The sequence below is a fragment of the Trichosurus vulpecula genome, chromosome 5 (genome assembly GCF_011100635.1).
Source record: "Trichosurus vulpecula isolate mTriVul1 chromosome 5, mTriVul1.pri, whole genome shotgun sequence".
NCBI classification, from domain to species: Eukaryota; Metazoa; Chordata; class Mammalia; order Diprotodontia; family Phalangeridae; genus Trichosurus; species Trichosurus vulpecula.
In genome coordinates this window covers 271,166,486-271,192,068 of record NC_050577.1, presented here as the reverse complement: position 1 = coordinate 271,192,068, position 25,583 = coordinate 271,166,486, and the positions used below count along the sequence as shown (strand labels likewise).

The window sequence follows — 25,583 nt, the reverse complement described above, 5'->3', positions numbered from 1 at the left end:
ATCAACAATTTAAGACCAGTCAGTCAAGAAGCATTTGTTAACTGGCAAAAGTGTGCCAAGCACTGTACAAAATGCTGGGGATATAAAGAAAGGAAAAAAACCCCTTCCCTGCTGTTAAGGAGTTGATGTTCTGATATGGGAGACAATGTGCAAACAGCTACCTGTAAGCAAATTGTGTGTGTATGTGTTAGGGATGCTCTCAGAAGGCCCTAGTAGTAAGGGAGACCAAGAGGAGCTTCTTGAAGATGGGATTTTAGCTAAGACTTGAAGGAAGCCAGGGAAACCAGGAGGAAGAGATGAGGAGGGAGAGCATTTTTGACATGGGGGGACAAGCCAGTGAAAAACACAACTAATTGGGACGTGGTGTGTCTTGTTCAAGGAGCATCCAAGAGTCCAGCGTCACTGGATCAGAGAATACTTGGAAAAGAGTAAGGTAGGAGACTGGAAAGGTATGAAGGGGCAAGGTTACATATGAATAGATTTAAGCCCCAAATAGAGAATTTTATATTTTAGCCTGGAGGTGAAAGGGAGCCACTGGATTTATTGAATGGGGAGGACATTGTTGGATCTGCATTTAGAAAGATCAGTTTGCTAGCTGCCCAGAAGGCTCTTGAAATAGTCTAGGCATAAAATGATGAGTGCAGTGTCAGAGGAGAGAATGGGGCATATATTAGAGATGTTACAAAGACAGAATGGTTGAGACTTGGCACCTGATTGGATGTGATGCATGAGGAAGAGTGGTGAGTTAAAGATGACACCTAGGCTTTGAGCTTGGAGGCCTGGGAGGTTGGTGGAATTTGCAACAAAAACAGGCAAATTAGGAGAAGGGGCAAGTCAAAGAGGATAAAGACTGAGAGTGACCATTTGAGGGAGGGAAGTTAAGTCAAAACAGGAATGAAGAAATTGGGGAAGTGATGTTAAGGTGACGCCAAGTAACAGTTTGGGAACTGAGGTCAGAATTCAAGATCTTGGAGGTGGTGCAGATGGTGTGGTCTACATATGACCATCTCTCTTGGAGGCACAAGTAGAATGCAAATAGAAGTCTCAAGGAGGTGAGGAACTTACTGAGAGGCCAGTGTCAGAAGGGTCACCAAAAGGAATACTGAAGACTCCAAGGGACTAGTGGAAAAGACTAAAAGAATGCTAAACTCATTAAGGAAGGTGGGAGTGGCAGTCCTGGAGGTCAGTAGATAGCAGTGATAAGGCTCAGAGAGTGTATCTCAATTTATGGCATAGATTTGTTAAGTTATGGGGCAGAACAAGGACCTGAAGGTGTCTAGCAGGTAATGTGGTATATATTAGAGAGCTGAAGCATTGCAGAGGGTGGTTAGTTGTGCTCAAGGGAAACGCGTTAATAGCTTGTTTGTTAATAATACTTAATATTTTTATGATGCTCACAGCTTAAAAAAGTACTTTCTTTGTAACTGTACTCTAAAATTAGTGCTGGGAGGCCAGTGTCAAATGAAGAGCTAGAAGATGAAGAGGAATTTGTTGACTGGTGCTCTAAAAGCCAGTGGAAAGGGTCTGTGGAGGTGGAGAAGGGTTGAGGAACGATTATGTCCAAGAGCATATGGAGGGTTAGCAGGGGGAAAGCGCTTATTCAGAATGCTCTACTTGCTGGCTCTCCTACTGAGACTAGAGGGGATGAGAAAGATTAGGGGGACGAATGTTTTTATACCACGTAAATGGGAAGGGACTTGGATGATGATTGCATATAGCAGGGAGAAGATGGATATTAGATCTTCATCGATTTATGCAGTCAGCACAGATTGCATAGATCAGTTTCAGGGTTCTAGATCCGGAGTAAGCCAGAGGACCTGGGTTCTGCTACTTCATTACTCCCTGGGTGACCTCGGACGAGACACCTCACTTTCTGAGCTTCAGTTTCTTCACTTGCACAATGACCAGTCACATATGATAACTTCCTAGGCACCTTCTTAGGTGGCTTCTATCAGTCTGAGTGGAGCTGGGGTGGTGAGTCTCTTCTGGACCTCTTAGAGAAACAAATATTGATATCTGATATTTGGGGAGACAAACGTTATGGTAGAAAGAGCACTGGCCTTGACACAGCAGATCTGAGTTTGTATTTTGCCCCTGGCTCCTAAGAGCAGTGTGACTACAGGCAAGTCACTTAATTGCTATGAGCCTCAGTTTTCTCATCTCTAAAATGGGGGTGAAAATCATCTGTGGTGCCCACCTCAATTTGAGGATTACATGGGATGATGTGTATCGTGTATAGCTTTGTAAACCTTAAGTGTAATATAAAATATCAGCGATTCCTATTCCAATTCATTGAGTCCTTCGCTACTCAGACTTTCTCAAGATTCCTCCATCAAATCTGACCATCTCTTGGAACTGCCCTTAAGGAAGGCCGCAAGGGTTTAAGTATCCTCTGACCAATATATTTCCTTGCACCCAGAGAGAGAGACAAAGAAAGAGACAGAGACAGACAGAGAGGCAAAGTTGGGGGGAAATTCAAAAAGTTTCGCTGGAACAGCTCTTATTCAGAATCCCCTATTTGCTGGCTTTCCTAGTCCTTCTCTTAGCCCTGGCAATCCTCTCCTTCCCTTTAGTCCACTCCCCCCTCCACCCCCCACCCACTTTGCTATTTTTCCCCCCCCACTCCCTTCTTTCTCATTCCTGTCTGTTCTAGCTGCTCTTCTGCCTCACTCACCAACAGTGCCGTCCCACTTCCTTGCCCACTAGGGGTCGCGACACTCCTCTTCGCCCTCCCAACGTGCCCCTCTAGCGCAACACCTCAATCTGCTATCAGCCCTCCTTCGTCTCGTTGATACCGACGCTGCATATGGGGCCGCTCTAGGCTGAAAGGAGGCCATCCGCTCTGCGTGGGGGAGGTTTGGGCGCTGCCGTCGCCTCGCCGGCCCCCGGGGCGGTTAGCGCTTCCGGGGTCGGAGGGTGCGCGGGGTTGAAAGCGGGCCGCTCCGCCCCGTCCCCCTCCCAGACCAGCAGAGGCAGCAGCCGGAGCAGCCGCAGCCCGCGCCCTCTCCCGCCCGCCCGCCCTCCGCCCGCCCGCCCGCCCTCCGCCGCCCTCCACCCGCCCCGGGGTCGCTCTCCCCCCTTCCTCCTCCACCCCCCCCTTCCTCCTCCGCCCGCCCGTGGGTGCCCCCTCGCCTTCCCGCCCGCCCCTATTGTTCCGCCCCCGGCCTCCCGCCCTTCCCTTTCCCGCCCGCTCCCCCTTTTCCCTTCAATCGCCTCGCGCCCGAAGGTAAGCCTCAGAACTCCCCCTCCGCCTCTGACTTTATTTCTCATTCCCCTCCCCCCCTTACCTGTTAGCCGGCCCTAGGCCCCGTCACGAGCCCCGGCCTCGCGTAACACCGCGTGACCGCTTTCCCCCTCACCCCGCCCGCCCGGCGGCTCACGCGAGGCCCTGGCTTCGGCGCGGCCTACTAGGCCGCGCGCAAGGCCCTTTCTCACCACCACCCCCCCCCCTCCGGCGGCTGCGCAAGAGTCTGGGAGGGCGCGCGCGCGGCAGGTTGGGGGGGGCGGCGGGTTTGTTGGTTGACGGGGGGGCGGGGGTGAGGCGATGGCCGGCTGGCCGGGCGGGTGAGCGCGGCTCCCCGCGGGGGGCGGCTGCTGGCGCAGCCACACGAGGAGGCGCCGCTGGTCCGGCCCCTCCCCCCGGACCGCAGCGCCCTCCCCCGTCCGAGCCGTTTATTTTTTTTCTTTCCCCCCTTTTTTGGGGGGGGGGGATAGTGGTGGTGGAGGAATTTTTTAAAAGTGGGAAATGCCCGGATGAGAAGTGACGGAGTGTCAGGATCGATGGAGAAAGGGTAGACTGCACCCACCCCACCCCCCCATCCCAGCTAAAAGGTTATGTGGGATATTTTCTTAACTGGGTAACACTTAGGAAAGATTAGCATCATCCTCATTTTAGTTCTCCGCGGAGATATTTATGGGGCATTTGGTAGGCGCCTTCAATTGATACGCTTAACATCCGTTCCTACTTACATTCTGAGGTGGCGAGAAAGTCGGCAGTGTTGGGGTTAAAAAATGCAGCCTCCTATCTCCCCCAGGTTAATAGGGAGGGGGTGGGGTTAAAGACGCCCAAAATTGAGGTTTCAGAAGAGGAGAAAATCTAGTTCCCTAAAATCCAATTAATGGTTTAAAATTGGGTGAAATTTATCTTAGTCCTTCAAACTTTGTTGAGCATCATTTCTTGTTTCTAAAATACGTCTTATAAAATTTGGTCAGTGAATCTTGATGTTAGAAATCTTAAACTTTTGAAGAAAAGAAAAAGCCACAAACCACTCTGCAGATTATAGATGGATGATACCTTTTTATGTTATTTATCTTTATTCACCTTTCTTACGCTCATCTGAGTTCTTGGCTATAGTTTACCAGACTCTACTTTCAGATAGTTTTCTCCAGGTTCTTGGTAGTCAGGGGCTAATCCCCTACTTTAAGGGGGTGAGGGTAAGGCGGTAATAATTTTAAAGTCTTTACAAAATTGTTTGGACCTACTTTTTTATATTAAAGCAAGATAAAGAGGTAGTAAATCTGGTTCTTTCAGGAGGTAGAGAGGTCCCTGAGGTCTGTGTCGGTGAGAGATAAGGGGGTGTTGTTTGAAAAGTCATTGGGGAAATAGAAGGATGAGGGGACATCTTGCGTTAGGTTGCAGAAATGGTTGTTATAGTTTGGGAAGTAATTGCTTGTGGCTAAACTGTGCCAAGATCTCAACAGTTCCCCTCCCCCCAGAAGAAAGTATGGGGGGAAACCATTTAAAGCAATTTAAGAAAAAACATTAAATAATCTGATTTTGTGAGTCCCTATTCCCAGGAACTTGGGGGAGGGGAATCAATGAATGTAATAGGTGGGACATACTGTATTTTTGCTTCTTAGTTGACTCTGGTTGAATGGTACTGTTAATGATAGAGTACTTCAAGGAGCCACAGATCCTAGGTTTGGGCCCTAATAAGAAGACACTAGAATTTTGGGACCTTGGTCAAGTCAATGATGTAAAGTGAATATTTAGTATATGACCTTGTCAGGAGCATCAAGTAGTATATGTGAAAATTTATCACCTATCAAAAGTTGATGTGTTAAAAAAAAAAAGTTGATGTGTTAATTATAAGTAGGAACTCCTATACTGTATATAACTGCAGTCTCTTGACCTAGGATTTGCCTCTAGTAAGGAATCTGACTTTATAAATTGTTCATTTGGATGGGGGAAAACTGGGGCTTCCAGGTTTGAGGAGACAGACCGGCAAGATTGTATTTAAATAGTTTAGAAAGAGATATGAGTAGGGTTCATTTGAGGTTGTAGCTGGAGGGTAACCTTGTGGTCCTAAGATGGTGTTTTTTGAAGTAAAACCTGGTGCATCTTCAGCAGTTCTCTGCCACCTTAATGCAAAAGCCATTATTACCATGAAATTCATTCCACAGTCATACGTATGAATAAATTCTCTGCCATTTTTTCAAAGGGGGGGTCTGTTTAATTGTAGCGGATGAAAGTAAAAGCATTAAGTTGTAGAGACTCATCAAGGATAAAGTTGCCCAGGTGGCAAAAAGGAGTTTTTCCTTAAGTTTTTACTGTCGTAACTTAATTTACCGTTTGCCATTCCAGTTTTTGGCTTCCACTCGCACCAGTGACCAAAGACTTGACCACTTTACAAAGTCCAAATCCCCAGAACACTGCTCGACATGGACACCGGTGTGATTGAAGGTGGATTAAATGTCACTCTCACCATCCGGCTACTTATGCATGGAAAGGTATGTGCCAGCTTCTTCCTTGGTGGGAAATTGGGTCATAGTAAATGTTAGGGGAGGAGTCTATTTTGGAATTCTTGAGATTAGCACAACGAGATGCCTAGCTACAGCACTCTGGCTTACCGTAGTAGAGAGAAATGGGAGGTGGTAAGGAAAAAGGCAGGCATTCTTTCTGTGCAAACTCTACCTTTTCCAGAAAAGGTTGGATACATTTCTTAGGCAAGATTATGAGAGGCTACTGCATAGCCCAATGGCTAGGGATAGAGGACCTGCGAAGTATTTGGGGAATCTCTGTGAAATTATTCTTTGAAATGAATCCACAGGTGTCATTGTACCTGTGCTTGAAAACCTTTAGTACTGTGGAACTTATTCCTCCCCATGAATACTTGTAGACAGATATCTTGTGAGCACACAACTATAAATGTAAATACTTAGCACAACTACTAATTAGGCCAATTTCTATCAGTGCTATCTAATCATTGAATCTTCCTGAGCTAGTTGAAAAGCAGTTTGGTGAACTTGGTGATGGCCTTAGAGAAGACCTGAGTTCAAGTGCTACCTGGGGCATAATAATGGACTGTGTTGACCCTGGATGCCAAGTCATATAAATCCTCAGTGCAGGTCATCGTCTAGCATTGGTAGGGAACTTCTTTACCAAAAATTACTATAAAAATGAAATCACGGGACCATTGTTTTCCACTCAAAATGTGATAAATATGTTGAATTAAAGAACTAAACGAGAATGATAAAAGGACCTGAAAAGGGTAAAAATGAAAAAAAGAGGCAATATAGTTATAGAATTTGAGTTAAAAGGGAGTTATGAGAGTATCTTCTAGACTCAGTGGTCAAATCATCTCTCACTTCCTCCCTTTCCTCCCCTCTCATGGTCATTTCTGCCTTTTTTTTTCTTTTTTTGGAAGATGAAAGGCAGGGCAATTGGGGTTAAGTGACTTGCCCAAGGTCACACAGCTAGTAAGTGTATCAAGTGTCTGAGACTGGATTTGAACTCAGGTCCTCCTGACTCCAGGGCCACCTAGCTGCCCCCATTTCTGCCTTTTGAGAAGGAATTCACTGTTCCCAAAGGTACCCAATTCTGCTTTTGGGTGGCTGTAACTTCCATTGAATCTAATGTTGTCTGGTATCTTCGAGATAATGTTATTGTTTGGCTTTGTGGTAACTGAGATCCAAGGAGCAATGGATTAGTTGGACAGAGGAATGACCATTTCCATTTCACTATATTCTTGAATATTTCTCTTTATTGATAATTATTTTCCTAATTACAGGAAGTTGGAAGCATTATTGGAAAGGTAAGACAGGTTCACTTCATCTTATTTACTGTTTAGCCAATTAGGGTTGTGAAGCAATTGGAGTTTACTCTTGTCTTTTCCTTGGGTTGCAGAAAGGAGAATCGGTCAAGAAGATGCGTGAAGAGGTAAGTTTCTTAGGCGTGTATGTTGGAAAAGTAGGTAAAAACCTACAAGGAATCAGAAATTAGGCATAGGTGGGAGGAGGGTCCCAATAGGAGATATTAGAAACTGGTATTACTAGCTTGTTTACTTGAGCTCATTCTGGCAGCAAATGATAATTCTGATGTGATAGAAAGGAATGCTGGGAAATGTAGTTCTGGCCAATCTCAGCCTAGATCTGGCACCTAAGATGGCTGCTGTAGTCTGCTGAAGGAGAGCTAAGCACAGAATAGGTTTGAGAATAATGATGGCTTTGCCTGTTCCCAGAGTCAAATGTTTATTCCTTCACACCTAAATCTGATTGAAGGGGGGGGGGGTTGGGGAGGGACGACATGGCAGGGGACGGACTGTGTTGGGTATTTTGTGTATGTACTTGGTTTCTCTCATTTGCCTTTTAATCTCTTGTGTTTATATTTTTTCCCCAGAGTGGTGCACGTATCAACATCTCAGAAGGGAATTGTCCTGAGAGAATAATTACTCTGGCTGGACCCACCAATGCCATCTTTAAAGCCTTTGCAATGATTATTGACAAACTGGAAGAGGTTGGTTTGTTACTCTGCACAGCAAGGGCTCTTGGTTGTTAAATTTTTTTTCTGGGAGAAAAAGGAAATACACATTTGTGTCCCCGTGGTGTTTAGAGATCCAAATAGGATCTTAATTGTCTTAGGTTTTTAGGCTTTCATCATCTTGCTAATAATCTGGATGTGAAAATCCTTTCTAGCACATATATTCACCCAGCCCCTCCCCCCCAATAAAAAATACAAAAACACCTCTGTGGTCTAAAATTAAATTTAAATACTGTTGTCACTATCACACCAAAAATAAGCACTACTAGCTCCCTCCATATTGGAAAACAAAACAATGCTTCATGTTTATAAAGCATAACTCCAGCAATCCTCTAAGAGCTTTCTGGTTTTATGCAAAAGCAAAAACTCAGAAAATGGAGATAGTAAGATCTTTAGTTTTAGAGTTGGGTGGGACTTTGAGTCTAATACTTGTTTTAGACATGAGAAAACCAAGGCAAAGAGCTTTGGTGACTTACCTAGGGTCACACATCTTAAAAAAAAAATTTGAGGCAATATTTGAATCCATATTTTCCTCACTGTCCAATGCCCAGGCCAGTATGTCATGGTTTACCATTAGTATGTTACATTTTTTGGTCAGCTATCTAAAGAAAAAGCATGAATGTCTGTATTAGAAATAAGTTATCAGCTGCCCTTTCCTCAGTCTCCTCACCCTTCTGTACTGCAACCAATTGTGCAATTGATACCACAGGCAAAGGTTTCATCTGGCTGCTGCTTTGGCTTGTGGTCAGTGCTTAATGGTACCTGAAACCTTATCCTTTTCAGGGTCAGAAACTTTTCCTTTAAATCAGCAGGAATCCTGCTAAACCTTAAGTGTTATGTACATTTTTCTCCCCGTTTCCCCCTCCCCTCATTTTTTTTAAGGTCAAAATATTCTTTTCCTCATATTATCAAGCATGAGACTTTCACTGCCTGATTCCTTCTGCTTCCTGGATCCAGGTTCATTGATTCCTAGGGACACTATTATCCAAAGATGGGACTTGGGTCTGCTTTCAGTGACTTGGAATTAATTCTAGTACAGACCATACACTTTAAGAAGTCTAAAAGAATTGCTTGGCAGGAACTCTTATATTCTGGATCTACTGATAGTGCTAGTCTATCAAGGTAACATAAGGCTCCCCCTTTAAGATCAGATGAGCCATTTGTAGAGGTATTCCCATTTCAAAAATCAAAACAATTTGCTGAGCAGCGGATACTTTGGATTTTTTCATTTCCTGAGTGTTAAATAGGGTAACAGTTTGTGATAGTTGAGTAGTGTTACAGCATTTGGTACTTTGGAACAATGAGACTCCAGTCCATAGTTCTTTCATACCAGTGGTTTGTAACTATTCAATTGCCTTTTTTTTTTTTTTGGTCTAATTACAAACTCTTCCAGAGAGCTTATTTCATTGATTATTTGTGGCCTCTATTTGACAGGCCTAACCCTCCCCACTACTTAGTGCCCCTAACTAATCATGCCCCTGTGCATAGGAGAAAGAGGACTCGAGCTCAGAGAAAGCCACTAATGGATGGAGCATGTTCTCTGCCTCAGAGAAAAGTGCCTTACAGTTAATGGGTCTAGCATGGAATGCCAAGCACTAATTAGTAGTTTCTGTTTCCTCTTGACTGCAGAAAATCTGATTGTTTCCCTTTAGTTTCCTGACCTTCTTTCCTTCCTCCTATAGGACATCAGCAGCTCTATGACCAATAGTACAGCTGCCAGTAGACCCCCAGTGACCCTGAGGCTTGTGGTCCCTGCTAGCCAGTGTGGCTCTCTCATTGGAAAAGGAGGATGCAAGATCAAGGAAATAAGAGAGGTTGGCACATTTTGAGTATCTTTTAGGAGCCTGAACTATTCTGCCCCACTCCCAGTATGCTTGTAGCTCTTTTGGCTTTTAGAATTGTCAGGATCTGGGTTGAATAAAAAATTTGGTCTCTTTCAACCCTGTTAGAATTACTTGGGGTTAGTTAATGGGATGGAGGCCGTTACTAGTTTGGTTCTTAGGCCTTTGTGAAAGAGGGTCTTTGGGAACTTAGGAGTCATAGGAGTTGTTTTATTGGAATGTAAGATAGAATTTGGGAAAATAATTTGTTTCTTGATCAAGTCTTTGTATGATGGGGAAGTAGAAAACCTAAATTTTAGGTGGAATTCTGTCTTACTGAGTTATAGAAGCAAAATTTTTTATGCATTCTGGTGGGAGGTAAGTTTGAATGTCAATGAAACTTGAATGGCTTCTAGAGGAATGTTTTCTGGGGGGAAAAACTTGTTCTGGAGAAATAGCTATGAGCCCTGTAGAGAACATGCTTTCTTGGTATGTTTTTTTCCTCTGGCCAGGAGAGGCAAAAGAGTAGGTAGGTCATTAGCTTGGAGGCACAGTCTTGAAGGAACCTTTTCTTGGGATCAGGTTAAATTTAGTCTGTTACTCAGCCCCCGGCTTCTGGAGCCTGACTTATTTTCAGCTTGGATTATACCATTTCAGCTGGAATGGGGGAAGAGTAGGGAGTGCTGAAGGGGGAAGGGTATAGCTTATGGGAATAAGGCACTACTGGGGCTTGTAGCTTCCTACTTACCAGTGGGAAGGTAATAAAGTGTATGCTTGTCTAACTTGTTCTGTTTACATTTTTTCCCCCAAAGAGTACAGGGGCTCAGGTCCAGGTGGCAGGGGATATGCTACCAAACTCAACTGAGCGGGCCATCACTATTGCTGGCATCCCGCAATCTATCATTGAGTGTGTCAAACAGATCTGCGTGGTCATGTTGGAGGTAAGCCCTCAGGCTCATGCTGTTGGGGGATGGGGGGGCAACACATAAAGTAAATTTAGATAGGCTAGAATTAGGCTGAGGGTATTTGGAAAGCATCAGTTTCTGTATTTATATTTTTCTTTCCCTGTGGCTTTATGAAGTCTAGAGCTCTGACACAAACTACTGAGTGACAATGATCTCTACCTATTGAACTTCAAAGAGGGAGGGAGGGAGGTCATTAATTGGGCATGGTGTATGACAGAAGTGCCCCAGGTTAGACTCACAGGATAGGGTGTTAACTTTTAAAAGTTCAGACTTAATGAAGTCTGGCACCATGCTATTGATCTAATCCCAAATAGTACAGGTTTGGAAGAAAAAACAATTTGAGGTTATAAAATTGGATTTGGTTTTATTAAAAAAAAAGGAAATTTAATAATATCAGAAATTAAGAAGCAGCGGTTGGTATAAAACAGCCAGACTATGTTACCTGGGTGGACAAGACCTATAATCAAGCCAGAAACAAACTTCTGGGTTTTTTTGACCTTCTGGTCTAGAAGGTCCAGAGCATAAAAAGCCCCACGTATCTTTGGCTTATCTGTTACATAACATCAATTCATATGCAGATTTTCTTGCCATTAATATACTTAGAAGAGTCATTTTTCAGCATAGTTTAAAATCTTTTTGGAGACCATTTTGTTTTAAATTCTAACGTCCAGGCTTCTTGTAGAGCTAGAACTTAGGCCAGTGCTATTGTATGTTCTTCAAACTGTTAAAGATTATACTTAGGCAGAAGACTGGGTGATTTGCTATGTTTTTATTGTGACCTGTGTGAGCATTAGCCACACAGCTGAAACAGCTTTGAAACCTTATCTCTTTTTGTTTTTTTTCCCCTCTGACTCTCTCCCAGTCTCCCCCGAAGGGCGTGACCATCCCGTACCGGCCCAAGCCGTCCAGCTCTCCAGTCATCTTTGCAGGTGGTCAGGTAAGAAACTTGATTTTTGTGGGCATTGCTGGGTCGGGGTGGGCAAGTTATATTTCAGCTGCCAACTTTGCCAGCAACACACCAGGCCACTCTGCATGTTTGCTGTATTCAGGTCACCATATGACCTTCCTCTGCTTTTTTTGTATTTTGTTTTTCTTTTTGAGTTAAAAAAATTAAAGTTAAGCATTTTTTTTCCTCTTAGAGAGAGCTATGTTGAGCCCCTCTTTAATTTTCAGCAGGTATTGGAAGTTCTGTAGGCACTCTGAAGAGGTATTTGTATTTGGAGAAGGGAAACTAGTGGGAGGATGGGTTAGCAGAGAGAGGGTTAAATAATCTATCACTCCCCTCCTCCCTCCCCCCACACACCCCATTCATATTCTGATTAAAATGGGATGATCTAGAGGTCTTATTGGAGGTCTTAAAGGACTAGACCTCTGAGGAAGATTATCTGGACGGTGGTCTGTCAAACCGAGGGTCCTGAACTTGAGTGTCCTACAAACTTCCCCTCCCCCCCCACCTCACCTCCCCTGCTCCTATCCCCTTACCCCCAAACTCCAGTGTGTTGTCTCCCAGGCTCTTAACCTCCGTAAGCACTGGTTCTGAATCCACATGGTGTATATATGTATATATGTGACTCAGCTAGGGCAATGTATAAGAATTGAAGGGAGCTTGTTGTCCTCGTTGGTGTTAGAACCTCGGAGGGTACCAAAGCACCCCTTTTACGCTAATACTCCCTTAAATTTGCTTCCTGCAGTGTGGTTTAAACCCAGGCCATGCTTGTGATAATCACAGGGGAATTGGCCAGCATCCTGTAAGAGCCATTCTATTAGGATTTGAAGTAATAATAGGTAGGCTAGTATGGGAGCATTGCGGTTCAACTTGAAAACATAACTTGTTACTTTGGTAGCTGGCTGGGGCAAGTGGATGGAGCTGAGCCCTTTTCCACCCCGAGCATGATCTGTTTTCTACCTCTGCTTACCAGTTCTACTTTGTTTCCATTTGACCTGGAACCAGATATAAAGGGGATACCAGAGGGGCCTGGGATCAGAACATCATAGTCCTGAGGTCCATCTCATTCACATTTTGAGAGAATTGGCACAATGTTTAGGCTGACTTGGAATCCTAAAGACTCACAGAGCCCTGAAGGCAAATCACATACCTCTGGTTCATTCAGTAGGTACACAGTACACTCACTGTTAGCATTCATACACCACCATGAAAACTGGTTTTGAGAGACAGGGGCAGATAGGTGGGATAAGCAGAGACCCAGTCAGTACAGTAAGGAGGGGTAGGTTAAGGACTTTTCTACTCTAAACTGGAGGTCCAGGTTACTACTCCTGGATTTTCCAATTCTGGTTTGGGACTTGCACTAGTCCCAGGCTGTTGCGGTCCCTTTACATGTCCTGCTTTCAGTTCCTTTCCGTTCCCCAACCTACCACCTTCCCCTTCATACCTCTCTTTCCTCCCCTCCCTTTTTCCCTGGCAATTCCCTTTCAGTTGACCACCCTCTAAAGGCTTGCAGCTTCTTCCATGAGTGGCCCAGCCCTGGAACATTCTTCTCACTGGCCTTTTTGTTTGGACCAGCTTCCAGTCTGCCCACAAGTGGACATGTGTCCCTTCTGCTCCTGTGTGGTGGAGTGGACTCCAGGGTCATTTTACTCAATAAAGAATCCCTGGAACTGCCCTAGGTCTGGTTCCTTAAGCTCTTCCATCCCTCTCCCTTTGTTGAAAAACAGCCCAAGCGCGCGGCGTGAAATCTGCCACTAGGTAACTTTTTTTAAAAAAGAAAGAAACAAACACTGCGGCTCGTTTCAAACCATGTTGTGAGCTCCTTTTAAAGGAAAAAGGAAAAAAAAATTAAACGACTTTTTTTGTGTGAATTTCATGCTGGTGACAAGGTGCCGGATTGACAGCCCTGGAGACTGAAATCCTCTATTTATCCACAGGACAGGTACAGCACAGGCAGCGACAGTGCGAGCTTTCCCCACACCACCCCGTCCATGTGCCTCAACCCTGACCTGGAGGGACCACCTCTAGAGGTGAGAGGGGATGTTCAGTCTCCAAGGCTCACTCAATCCTTCCGCCTCAGCCGAGACTGCCAACACGAGGGGGGCCAGTGGCGCTGGTGATTTTTGTGCTGTGGACACCACCTGTCCACGGGGACCTGGACTGACCCCCCCCTCCCCCAACCTCATTTCACACAGGCCGCGTAGCCCATCAGATGGTAACACCAACTCTTTTTTTGTTGTTGTTCAACCCCTTTCCCCACCCATTCCCACTTCCTTCTACCCCATCTCCACCCTCCTCCTACCCCTACCTGGGTGCACCTGGGAACTGGCAGCTGATGGGAGAAGCTTGAGATGCTTCAGAACATCTTCTTAACCAGCCACTCCCATCTCCCTCCCTCACTTCCCATCTCTTCCTTCCCTTCTTGACCCCTACCCCACTGCCCCAAAGGCCCAGCTAACTTGTTGGGGAGGTTGTGGTGGTGGGGGGAAGAGGGATAGTGGATGCTACAAGTGGCAACTGTGGAGGGGAGGGGGCAGAAAGTAAGGTTTGAGTACAGGAATTACTGTACTCATCTGGGTAGTTCCCAATCTCAGGAGTCCAGCTAGCTTTCCAGCTCATCAAAGTTCTTTTAGAAGACTATAGAGCAAGCAGAGGGATAGAGACAGGGTAGCAACTCAAGACATCACATAGACACAAGTCATTCATGTCACCTAGAGAAGGGGGGATAACCACAGTGTTGTTGGGGTTGAGAAAAGTAGTGATAAGTCTTCCCTTCCTCCAAGGATGTTGTGTACCCAGGGAGGAGGAGGAGGGTTGGTCAGTTAGGACATGATTTCCTATACCATGTCTCACATTTCCATTGAGAAACAGATCTGTATACACTTCATATTTACAAAGACCTCAGTTCCTTTCCCTCAGGCTCCCCAGAATAAACAGGTCGTGCTCAGTGTCCATGCAAAGCCAACTTGCAGGTCCATTCATGTGTAGGAGATACCTGTCTACTGCCTGAATCCTTGGCTCCCCTGTTCCTCCAGTTCAGCTCTCTGGCTTCCTGGCTAGTTGAAATCTTTGTCTTTTTTCCCCCCATTGGGTGGCTGTCCACGATTGGTTTTTAATAGGACTGTTTTCCTCCTTTTGTAGGCCTATACCATTCAAGGACAGTATGCCATTCCACAGCCAGATGTAAGTTTTGTTTTCACTTCTTGTTTTGAAAGCTCCCTTTCCCATCAAATTTTCTGAGTGCTTTCTCCCATCCAAGTAGCCGGAAGTGAGCTGGGTTTTAAAATCAGATGTGATTTAAAACAAGTTGTTTTCCTTAAAATACTATTCCATAACTTAAGTCCTTAAATAATAATTTAAGAAATCACATCAGGGCATTATGCCACCTCCTCTTCCCTGTTGGCATTTGTACCCACCTGAAAGGTGCAGCCCAAAGATGCGCAACTTGTACGTAACCCCATCTGGTTCTAGTGCCCTCTGTAAAAGAGAAAACAAAGCAGACACACCATGATAAATTGTCATTGTTCTCTCAGGGCACAGCAGATTTTGACTGATGTAGTGGGCTGGTGTCCCTTCCTCTGTCTTTCCCTGACAAACTCCTCGCATGTAGCCCTCTTTCTATTTCAGGGAGGGGGGCGGCGGCGGCGGCGGCGGCGGCGGCGGCGGGGTGGAGGGGGGAGTGGGACCAGAGTATTCCCAGAGTCTTGGGAAGGTGGGTTGAGGGTACTTATTAATTGATAGGAATGGGACAGGAACCTGAAATTTCCTAATTCAGCTCCTCCATTAAATTGGGAAATGAAAGTGCTCTATAGAGATTCTGGTGTTCAGATTTGGCTATTTCCTCCTACATTCTTCACCCTTACTAATCTTTTAGGAGCTGAGCATTAGCCTTGGGGAATTGAGAAATTGGTATTCTTTTAGTGGGAAGCCCAGTGAGGGGAAAGTGGATATGGAGGAATTGTTTGCAGCAGGTGCAGGGTAGCTTTATGTAGAAGAGGGACGTAGCTTCTTGGAAATGTTCTTGAGAAGTGGGTGGGCTGATGCCAAACATAATTTGGTTTCTTTTCTTAATCTCCCCTCCTTACAGTCTCCCTGCCCTCTAACTTCCCTACCTTCTTCCCAGTACTGACAGAATCCTGCATGGTGTGTTTTCCTTAGTAGCCAACTGCAGTTTTGTTTTCTTAGTTTGTGTGTGCTTGTCCCTGGGGCAACGGTTGCACTGGCTGCAGAGGCCTCTGTGGAGTAGCACTCAAGAGTGGGTGTAGGGTGGATGCTCCTACTTATCATATAACTTAAGCTTGTTTCTTCTCTTCCCTTTTTTCAAACCCTCCCTTCCCTGTCCCAAGAGAATGCCCATCCCCAGGAATTATTTAAGCTTCCCATTTTTAGTGGTGGATTGTGGTGGGGGAGAGATTTGACAATTTTTGTGGATTGAGTATTTCTCTGTTTCTTAAATATAAGTACCCTTTGAGTCCTACATTGTTATTTTTTTAAGCCTGTTATTTCTCTCCTTTCTTCTCCAGTTGACCAAGCTGCACCAGTTGGCAATGCAACAGTCTCACTTTCCCATGACGCATGGCAACACCGGATTCAGTGGTATGGATACCTCAGTATTTGTTCTGTAAGGTATAATGCAAGCCAGAGGCCAGGCCCCAAGGCCCCAGCTTGTCTCTAATAACAAACAAAAAACCAAAACTGCGATACCAGGCATCCTGCTGTGTTTAAAGCCTGTCTAGTGTGCCTAGACCCCAGGAGGTAATGTCTCTTTTTTTAAACGTGGTTTTCTTTTGGGGTGAATTGTTTTAAAAATGGCCCTGGAAGGTTGGGGGGGAGGGCTGGGAGTGCTTGTCAGGCCCAGGGTAGGCTGACTATATTTCTTCTCACCCATTCTGATTGCTGCCTCCTGGATCTGACTGGCACCCCCTTTCTCTCCACCAGCTATTCCTAGACCTGGGTAGAGACTATCCATTGTGCCAAATTGTGTAGAGTTTTTTATAAGGATGAATTGTCCCTTAGGGATTAGGACGAGACCACCAAACTCATTTTCACTTGTATCTTAACAGGCATTGAATCCAGCTCTCCAGAGGTGAAAGGCTATTGGGGTAATGATTAAAAAAAATCTGTAGTATTCTACTGTTATATTAATAAACTGGTTGGAGTCTTTTTTGTTTCACTGCCCACAAACCATACCAGCGACCTTCACATGGCAAAGGAGCTGAGAGAGCATTGGTGTGGTCCTGAAGCCCTGAGGTCCCTTGATGGATCTGGTCCTTCCCCTTTTAAAACCTGTAGAGACAAGCAGCCACAGCTGAGAGCAGAATGGGGCTGGAAGGGTTAATCAGTTGGACTGGTTTGTTTAGTCCAGGTCCTCTGCTGCTTTCTGAAATGGCTGGGGAATGGGATTCATGCTGGGGGCGGAAAACTTGGTTTTTAAAGAAAAGAAAAAGAAGAAAAATTGATGACCATTTTATAGGGGGAGAATCTAGAGAAACCCCGGCCTTAATTCCCCCTTATTGACTGCCAGTTTTTATCCTTTTGAACTTGTCTAGGCTAAACTGGGGTGTGTTTGGTGTGGTTGTACTTAAAATGCAACTCTGCATGTGTGCCAAGCAAATCCCTGGCTTCCTGATAACTGGCCTGGTATTCTCGGTACTGGTGTCAGTGGGCATCGGGTAAGATTGGCAGAGTTGGAACACACCAACTGTGGTTGCTGATGGAGTGGGAGAGTAGCTGAAGCTTTCCAAACAAAGCCTGGTGTGAGGGTCCCCTGCACCCTTTCTAAGCTGCAGGCCTGGTTTGAAAGGAAGGCAATATAAGAGGCGACCTCTTTGAGGGGAAGGGTTCCTGTGGAGGAAACACTTACAGCATTATCTACCTTTTCCTCCTCCTTGGGAGCCTCACCAAGGTAGTCATGAATTCCAACAGTCAATGCTGGGTTTTGTGGTCTGTTCTGTTTCCTATTAAGGTTAATATGCTACACAGTGGGAGCCTGCTCCACTGTGCATTAAATTTTCCCTGGTCTCTTCTGTCTTTTAGCAGGTTTGGATGCATCTGCTCAGACTACTTCTCATGAACTCACCATTCCAAATGACGTAAGTTTATTTGGTAGATAGTGGGTGGGAGTCATTAGATAACTTAGGGGCGATAAGGGAATTTCGGCAAGATAAGAATGGGTTATAAGGCCCATTTAAAGGTAGAAGAATTGCATGCTGAATGGTAATTGTTCACCCTAAGTAGAATTCCTGTGCTCCTAAAACCAAAGGCAAAAGTCATTCTTGAATTCTTAATACAGAACAGTTTTTTGTAATTAAACCTGGGACTGATGACACTAGGTAGAATTGATTTTTTTTTTTTTTTTGCCCTCTTCATTTTGTGCTTCCCACCAGACTCACAGTCTTTTGAGCTGTTATTGAAGCAGCTAAGGCTTTCTGAATTGAGTTAACTCAACGGTAGATGGGATTGGTATGTGGTCTAAGCCAGTCTAAGTAGATCCCTTAAGCAGTGTGCCTTTCTTTGTCCCCTTTAGTCCTTAGTTAGGACTCATATATTTCCATAGTATAATTTTCAGCTTAGGTAGATAGACATATATGTGGATCTGGTTTTATATATAGCAAGATCTATATATGTATGTGCATATATACACATGCATGCATGCATTAAAAACCCTGGGGGCTTCTGACCTCTCCAGTGATTTAAGTTCAAAAGAAAAGGGGAGATAAATAGACTGGTAACAGGAAAGTTCAGACCTTCTCATCAGAAGTATATGGATAACAAACCCACATTTCCTCCACCCTTCCTCATCAAGGATTTATTAAGCACCTACTCTGTTCAAAGTGTTGAGTTGGGTGAATGGGGAACAGGATAGAATTTTCTAGGATAGGCATGGAGCTATCCTTAATTTGGTTTGCCTTTTTGTTTTTCTCCCCTCCCTCTTGCGACCCTTCTCCCCAAGTTAATTGGCTGCATAATCGGGCGTCAAGGCGCCAAAATCAATGAGATTCGTCAGATGTCTGGGGCTCAGATCAAAATTGCCAATCCAGTGGAAGGATCTACTGATAGGCAGGTTACCATCACTGGATCTGCTGCCAGCATTAGCCTGGCCCAGTATCTAATCAATGTCAGGTAAGGGTCCTCCTAATTTGATGATTTACTGGTTGGGGTATGTGTGTCTTGTGCATATTATGCTTTGGGCTAAGGACTATTAATTTTGATAAGAGTTTATTAATTTGGAAGGTGCTTTTGAGGTATAAGGAGGCAGGGGGCTGCTATCCCTGTTCCTAAACTAAAGCCATATTCTCACTTTGGATGTGTTGCTTAGGTTCTTTTCCCTCTTACTCATGTATGAGGAAAAAGTAGAATAGCTATACTGAACCTTGGTACTTTGGTTCAACAAAGGCATGTAGTAGCATGAGACATAACTCATTTGTGGGACCACGCAGAGGAGAGAAGAGTAGTGTAGCTGTGGTATAAAATTCCCACTTTGTCTCTTGTTAATTATGTTTGGCCAGAATGAACATGACATGATACTAAAATTACCAAGACTAGCCATTGTGGCTCCTATCATAGTTGCCATTTGTGGTCTCTTTCTTCAAATAACACAATTAAGGGAATAAAGTTCACAAATGTTCTCTAATTGAATTGAGGAAAATGGGATGTGACAGGCATGAAGAACATCTATAGCTGAGGACTGAAGCTCAAAGCTATTTAATGATAGTGTGAGATTGCCCAAGAATGTTCCATTGCTTCAGGTAGGACACACTTGAACCAACATGTTGTAAGAACATCCTTTTTTTAAACTCCTTTTCCATTTAGTCGTGGGCCCTTGATTCTTTTCTTGCCGTTATTCAAATCAAGTAATGCTACTTAGCTGTAGTAAGTGAGCTTTTGTGGCTACTAAAAAATGATAGCATTGGAAGAAGCAATTTCAATTCTCCTTCCTTTATGTGATGTTGTCTTTTAGGCTTGTGACTAAGACCTTAAACCACCCATAGATCCCTTCCATAGAGCCATTATGAACAAGACCATCACATGTCTTAAAACTAAACTGGTTACGTCGAGGATGTGGGACTCAGCTTAGACTGGAGATAAGGGGATGCCTGTGACAAAGATATGACTGGATAATTGAGCCAGAGGGGTCCCTTAGAATATACCTGCCTCAGTTTCCTGAACAATGAGGCAGGGAGAATGCAGATTTTTTTATCCCTTTTCATGTTTAGCTTAGTGATCTATGGCATTAGGCTGCTCTCCCCATTTTATGTTTTGGTTCTGTTTTGCCTCCATTTTCTATCCTTTTCCCTTTCTCAAGGGTATATAAATTCTTAGTCTTTACTGAAACACCATTCATTCCCTGTGCACCCCACCTACCCCTAACCGGAACAAAACCCAGAAGCAGAAGGGGCTGCACATTGGGAGTTTACCCTTGTTCACAATTATTTCATATTGTTTAACCCAAGGGGAAGGGAACTGGTAATAACTTTGTTATTGCTCTCCTGATCCTAGATTTGATCATAAATCCTGTGGCCAGTAGTACTCTGCATTTCTTGCCTTCCTTGAATTCATTGCCCATAGGTCAATGGCTAGTGATTTTCTGCCTCTTGTCCCTGCTCACCTTTTTTTCTCCAAATGATGGTAGGCAGTATCATAGGGTTTTTTGGAAAGAAAATGTGTGAGCATATTTGGGCATGTGCAGAATGGATGGTTTGAATATCATAGGGTCTTTTATTTAGTCCTCATATTCATGCATATTATTTAATTCACTGTGAAATGGTAGTCTTCAGAGAGGCTGCTTATTAACTTAGAGGTTTATTTCTGAGATGGGGCAAATTTTGAGCATTCGTTGAATTCTGAAAGTAGTTTTACTTTGTTTTATTTTGCGTAGCAAGCTTACTATGAATGTAGCTAGTTTGCAAATATTCAAATGCTTGCTCTGTGCTAGCTCTCTTACTGGACAGAGTGGTGCATTTTAATAATGCTTATTTTTCCCTCTATAGTTCAAATTAGGTCATCCTGTTGAATAGATAGTATGCACTGAGTTTTGGAGAACAAGAGGGGATCCCATAAAGCTTAACCTTCTTACCTCAACTGTACCACAATGGTTTGAGAGTAGAGTATTACTGCAGGGTATGGCTTCCTCTTTGTCTGCCACCCTTTTCCTTTTTAATTAAAAATTTCAGGTGGAAGGAGTCCTGGCTCCTCTTGGATTTAGATGCTTAACTTTTGTTTTGTTTCTTATCAGACTACATGAAAAAAGGTTATGGGAAATCTCTGGTTCGGACAGGATGAGCTATGCTTGCAGTTGCCCCTTTCCCTACACAGACTTTTTTTTTTAAATCAAGGATCAGTTATTTTCTTACCTTTTGCAGGGCTTCAGCGTTGTATTAGTAGAAGTAATAATAAGCCTTTTCTTAATCTTGCTGCTTCTCTTCTTCCAATCAAGAGAATTCTAATATTACTCCATTAACACCTCCTTTCAAAGTGCTACTCTCTTTACAGCTTAGTGGTTTATGAGCAAAATACTGGGCTGGCTGAGCGTCATCCCTGCTGTCTAGATGATAAGCAAATTTAGGGTTACACTACCTTGGTGTGCGTTTTTTTAATGGCTCTACAATTAATAAAGTAGGAGAATAAATAATGATTCCCAGAGTCACATTGGTTTTAAAATGAGCCACAAATGTATTTCCCTATGTTGATGTGAAGAGTTGAATTGACTTTTAAAGGGCTCAACATTGATGTCTTGAGTGGGAGGGATGTCGACCTCAAATATCCAACTCCCCTTTTCAGCTGGTCACTTATTGTCTTGGGGTGGGAGGGGGGATAATAGCCAGTGGATGTGTTGCTGACTGTAGTGTGCAGCAAATCTGAGGTACTCAGTTTAAGGCAACACTAGAAGCCATAAATCCTAAAGACAGAAATGGAGGATGGGGGGTGGGGGTGGTGATTGGGCTAGAAATACGATATAGTTAGCAAAACTGCTGGTTTGAGAGGCTCCTGTTTGACAACCAGAGGCACTTACTGATGACTGAAGCCGTTGTCCTGTACTTTTTTTTTTTTTGTGGTCTTCCCTTCCACCCACCCGGTTTTTTTTTTGTTCCTTTTTTTCCTCTGTTACAGTTTAGAAAACGCTAAACCCTCCTCCCAGGCAGCCTCCGTCACGATCCCTGATCACCTCAGCATCAACCTCTCTCAACCCTCCACCCCTTCTTCTTCTTCTTCCTCCTCCACCACCACCCCCTCGCTCGCCACAGCGGGGACCTCCGACGCACCCTCCAGCCTCCCCAACCCTCTTCCGACCGCCCCTTGTGTCTCCAGTCTGCTTGGCATGAAACCCATCCCTCTCCTGGCTCTAAATGTTGTGTCTGCTGCTAAGGGTCCCGGGGCTTCGGCTGCCACCACCACCACCTCTGCCGTGCCATGCGTAACTAACAAACTGAAAGCTGAGAAACAGAGATTTTCTCCCTACTGATGGCAGATTTCTGGGGCATCCCTTCAAAAGTGTTTCTGGGCTTTATTTTTTTTCCTTTGTGTTAACATTGGTGAAAACCAAATAATTGTGAGCTTGTGACCTTCCTTGGTGCTTTTGTGAGGGAAGGGGGTGGGGGGAGATCCTTGCTTAGGTCCAGGCCAGTTGAGCTGAGTGTTTGCCTGTTTCAGAGTCTGTGATTTGTTGAATTCCTTATCTAGAGCCTTAGCTGTTGCTTCCTCCCTTCCTTCCCCTCCCCCAACTTCTCTCCCTCTCTCCTTCCCTTTTTCCTTCCCCCTTTCTGTAGCTTTTTTTGCCTTGCAATATGACAATGTGTTAGGGTCTGTGTTTAATGAATAAAGGCTACTCCGTTAAACTTTTTTTTTTAATTCTTTCTTAGTTAAGTTGCTTAGCAGGCCTCTTGGCTGGAAATAACTTTGTGTAGCTGTAATAAAATTGCCAGAGTGAGAATCATGTTAGTTATCAATGTGCTATTAAGGGGCAAAGGGTGGGGAGGGGCCCTTGTGTTGACCTGAAAATTAGGTGTGTGTGTGTATACCACTAAGACCTTTTCTTGTTGTCTGGTTTCATATTTTATCCATGGTGGGATTTGAGGTAGGAGGGGTTGTCCTGTGGCAGTGTATATTCTTATTCCCTATAAGTATTGTCAAAGAGCTTTCTTTTCTTGTCTGTCCCTCTTAAAATTGATAAAATGCTGGTGTAGTTTCAATTCTTTTGTTGTTGTAGGATGGTGGTCATCCTATAATGCATATTTTTGTTGAGTGCCCTGTGGCTTCCCATATTTTAGAGGTCTTTGAGTATACTGGATTCTTAATCTACTGGCCTTTTTTCCCCTGAACTCATGATGGATATTCCACTTTGACCCACCCCCTCTAACAACAACAAAACTTGAGGGGAAAAACCCATGGAGAATATTAGAGATAAAAAGACCTTAGTGATTTAAGCCCCTTAACCCTGTGGACACAGAGGTGAGGTTATTTGTCAAAGCTGGGACTGGGAAGATTGAGTCAATAGAAAATGAGAGTTGGGGATATTGGACTATAATTGGATTCTTTTATTAAGATTTTTGTCTCTTTTTTTTTAGTATTTACTCATTTTTGGTTGGTTCAACATAGGAACTGCTAGTCCCAATTTTATCTCCCAGAAGCAAACAAGATAGTTGGGAATCTGGGAAATTTTTCTGTGGGATTATTCATGCTTCCAGGGTGGTTGACCACTTAGCCAAGTGTGCAGTTGGCTTTAAAAGATGCTGGGAGGGTGAGTACTAGGCCCGGTGCATTGGAGAGAGTGAAGTTTGAGAAGGAACAGATTGACTTCCCCCTCTAGTTTAGCTTTGTATTCAATTAAATTTATTGCTTGTAATCCTGTAGGCCATTTTCTCTATTCTGCTATTCCATATAGTGTCTGTTAGTCCAGGATGTGAGCCTGTGTACTCAGTATGTGTCCTGAATGGGTTTGGCCTAGGGAAGGGAGAAGGGTGGGTCCTTGGGTGCAACCACGAGACGATCTGTTACAGTTCCCAGGTTGAAGGTTATTTTTGAAAAACGTTTAATAGAGGAATGGATGTCCTCTCTTATAGCCCTGCTTTCTTGGTGTATTGTGTCATTGGTGCTATGGCATTCTGATACCACTACCTTCTCTCTCTTCTAGCCCCTGCTTCTATTTTTAATCTGCTTATTTATTGAATGGGACTTTTAGATCCTTGAGGGATCTAAGAGAAAGTTAAAGAAAATTGAGAGATGATGTGGAGGTTTTCAGGACATTGCTCTCATTTTCATATAGAAATTAGGGGCTTGGGGCGCCCCCATGTGGTCACTGTAATAGTGGCACTTTCTAAATTTTTGTATTGGCAGATAATGTAAAAAGGCTCCATTGGGTTATGGCTGTTTTCCCTCACATCCTTGGACAGCTTGGGCTCTGTGGGGGCTTGGGCCAGTGGCCCAGCTCACCCTGCGGGGACCTTGGGACCAATGTTGCTCTTATGCTTCCATTCCATCCATTCTCTTCCAATAGCTTTAGCTTGTCTTCTGCCTTGGATCCAGGCCACACCCAACAGTTCCTTCCTCTGAACCCCTGCTTTCATCCTTAGCTAGGTTTTAACTGACCTCAATTGCTCCAAATCTCCCCCATCCCCTTTTTTGTCTTCCCTTGCCCTCTCTGAATTAAAATATGGCCCTCTCTGAATTAAAATATGGCCAGTTACTGCTCAGAGATATGTGGGTCAAGGCCCTTCCCTTTTACTATATTTCAGTGTACTGCTTCTTTCCTAAACTGGCCTTTATATGTGTTCATCATATAAAGCAGTGTCTAAATTAGGGAGGCCTTAGCCAGACTTCCAATCAATTCAAACTGTCCCTAAAGTGGATGCATTATACACAGCATGTCAAAATCCTGAAGTTGAAATTATTTACTACTTAACACCCAGAATGGCATATCAGCTGGGTTATAAACTGCCATTGTGGCTAGATAGAATTGGTCAATCTCTTGCAGCGGAGAGAGGCACTGTATTTGAAAGGAACAATCACAACTATGGATCGTGGAACTGGAAAGAAAGTCTCAGGGAAAATCTATTTGGACTATATTATATTCTTCTGATCAATACTGTTGTATACCTTAATATCTAAACCTAGAAGGTATAGATATTGATAATTCTTGATCTCAGGTTCTATTTCTCATCAATCCTACTGATTCTCTTCTACACTGCCTTGGCTACAAAAATTTAATTTCTGGAAATCAAAAGCCCAAAGAGTTTTCAAGATCATCAGCCCCTATGGTTCTGTTATCTAAGACACAGGTGCTACTTAACTGATTTGAGTTAGCGGAAAAACTCAGGAGGATATAACCCATTAATTAACCCCTTAAGCTCTTAATTCTGAGGTAATTTGGTGGCAGGCATTTTTTCTTTGACCTCCTTTTAAACACAATTACACACACTTGCCCCAGGAGGATTTGGGGGAAAGGTGGGGGTTATTGGGTAAAAAGGAAAAACTGATTGTAAGCTTTGTCTATTTCTGTGTTGCAGGCTTTCCTCGGAGACGGGTGGCATGGGGAGCAGCTAGAACAATGCAGACTCACCCATAACCCCCTTCTGCTGTTCACCACCCATGATCCATCTGTGTAGTTTCTGAACAGTCAGCGATTCCAGGTTTTAAATAGTTTGTAAATTTTCAGTTTCTACACAACTTTATCATCCACTCGTGATTTTTTTAATTACAGCGTTTTAATTCCTTTCTCTGTTCAGCCGTTAACGCTGAGAACCATATTTAGTTTTATAAGCTTCTCCCTGTTTTTTTTTGTTTTGTTTTGTTTTTGGTTTTTTTTTTTTGTTTTTGGTTTTTTTTTTTTTTTTTGGCTCATGAATTTTTTTTTTTCTGTTTTTGTCATTGAAATGTAAGAGTGGAATATTAATACATTTCAGTTTAGTTCTGTAATGTCAGGAATTTTTCAAAAAAAAAAATTAAAAGATGGACTGGAGCTTTTTCCTTGTGAATAGAAACTGGATGCCACGGTGCTTCATGTGGGTTTTATTCCTGTTAACTTCCCTTCTGTCTGTGTCCCTCTCACCTGAATCACTGTGGGATCTGGAATCCCAGTCATTGAGGATTGGAATATA

The 25,583-nt window shown here is 43.8% G+C and overlaps 1 protein-coding gene across 14 annotated transcripts; it reads left to right on the top strand.

Annotated features, from left to right (window-relative positions):
* The first annotated feature begins 2,848 nt into the window (after window positions 1-2,848).
* PCBP2 (poly(rC) binding protein 2) lies at window positions 2,849-25,481 on the top strand. 14 transcript variants are annotated; one of them, XM_036758462.1, is made up of 15 exons: window positions 2,849-3,226; window positions 5,585-5,730; window positions 7,011-7,034; window positions 7,127-7,159; window positions 7,619-7,735; window positions 9,442-9,573; window positions 10,392-10,520; window positions 11,407-11,481; window positions 13,428-13,520; window positions 14,632-14,673; window positions 16,014-16,086; window positions 16,554-16,592; window positions 17,527-17,582; window positions 18,443-18,612; window positions 24,993-25,481. In XM_036758462.1, the coding sequence occupies exons 2-15, from the start codon at window positions 5,662-5,664 to the stop codon at window positions 25,027-25,029; spliced, it is 1,089 nt and encodes a 362-aa protein (XP_036614357.1). In that variant the 5' UTR covers window positions 2,849-3,226; window positions 5,585-5,661; the 3' UTR covers window positions 25,030-25,481. The 14 variants fall into 14 exon arrangements, with proteins under 14 accessions (XP_036614357.1, XP_036614368.1, XP_036614362.1 ...); XM_036758463.1 differs by having other exon boundaries at window positions 2,961-3,226; window positions 17,530-17,582; XM_036758461.1 differs by having other exon boundaries at window positions 2,961-3,226; window positions 11,395-11,481; window positions 17,530-17,582.
* Window positions 25,482-25,583: the final 102 nt, after the last annotated feature.

What these genes read in the sequence shown, in the direction of transcription:
- PCBP2 (XM_036758458.1), top strand. Translation starts at nt 5,662, where the DNA reads ATGGACACCGGTGTGATTGAAGGTGGATTAAATGTCACTCTCACCATC. An exon ending in TCAAGAAGATGCGTGAAGAG is followed by an intron (nt 7,160 to 7,618) that starts GTAAGTTTCTTA and finishes TTTTTTCCCCAG; the next exon opens with AGTGGTGCACGTATCAACAT. An exon ending in AACTCACCATTCCAAATGAC is followed by an intron (nt 17,583 to 18,442) that starts GTAAGTTTATTT and finishes CTTCTCCCCAAG; the next exon opens with TTAATTGGCTGCATAATCGG.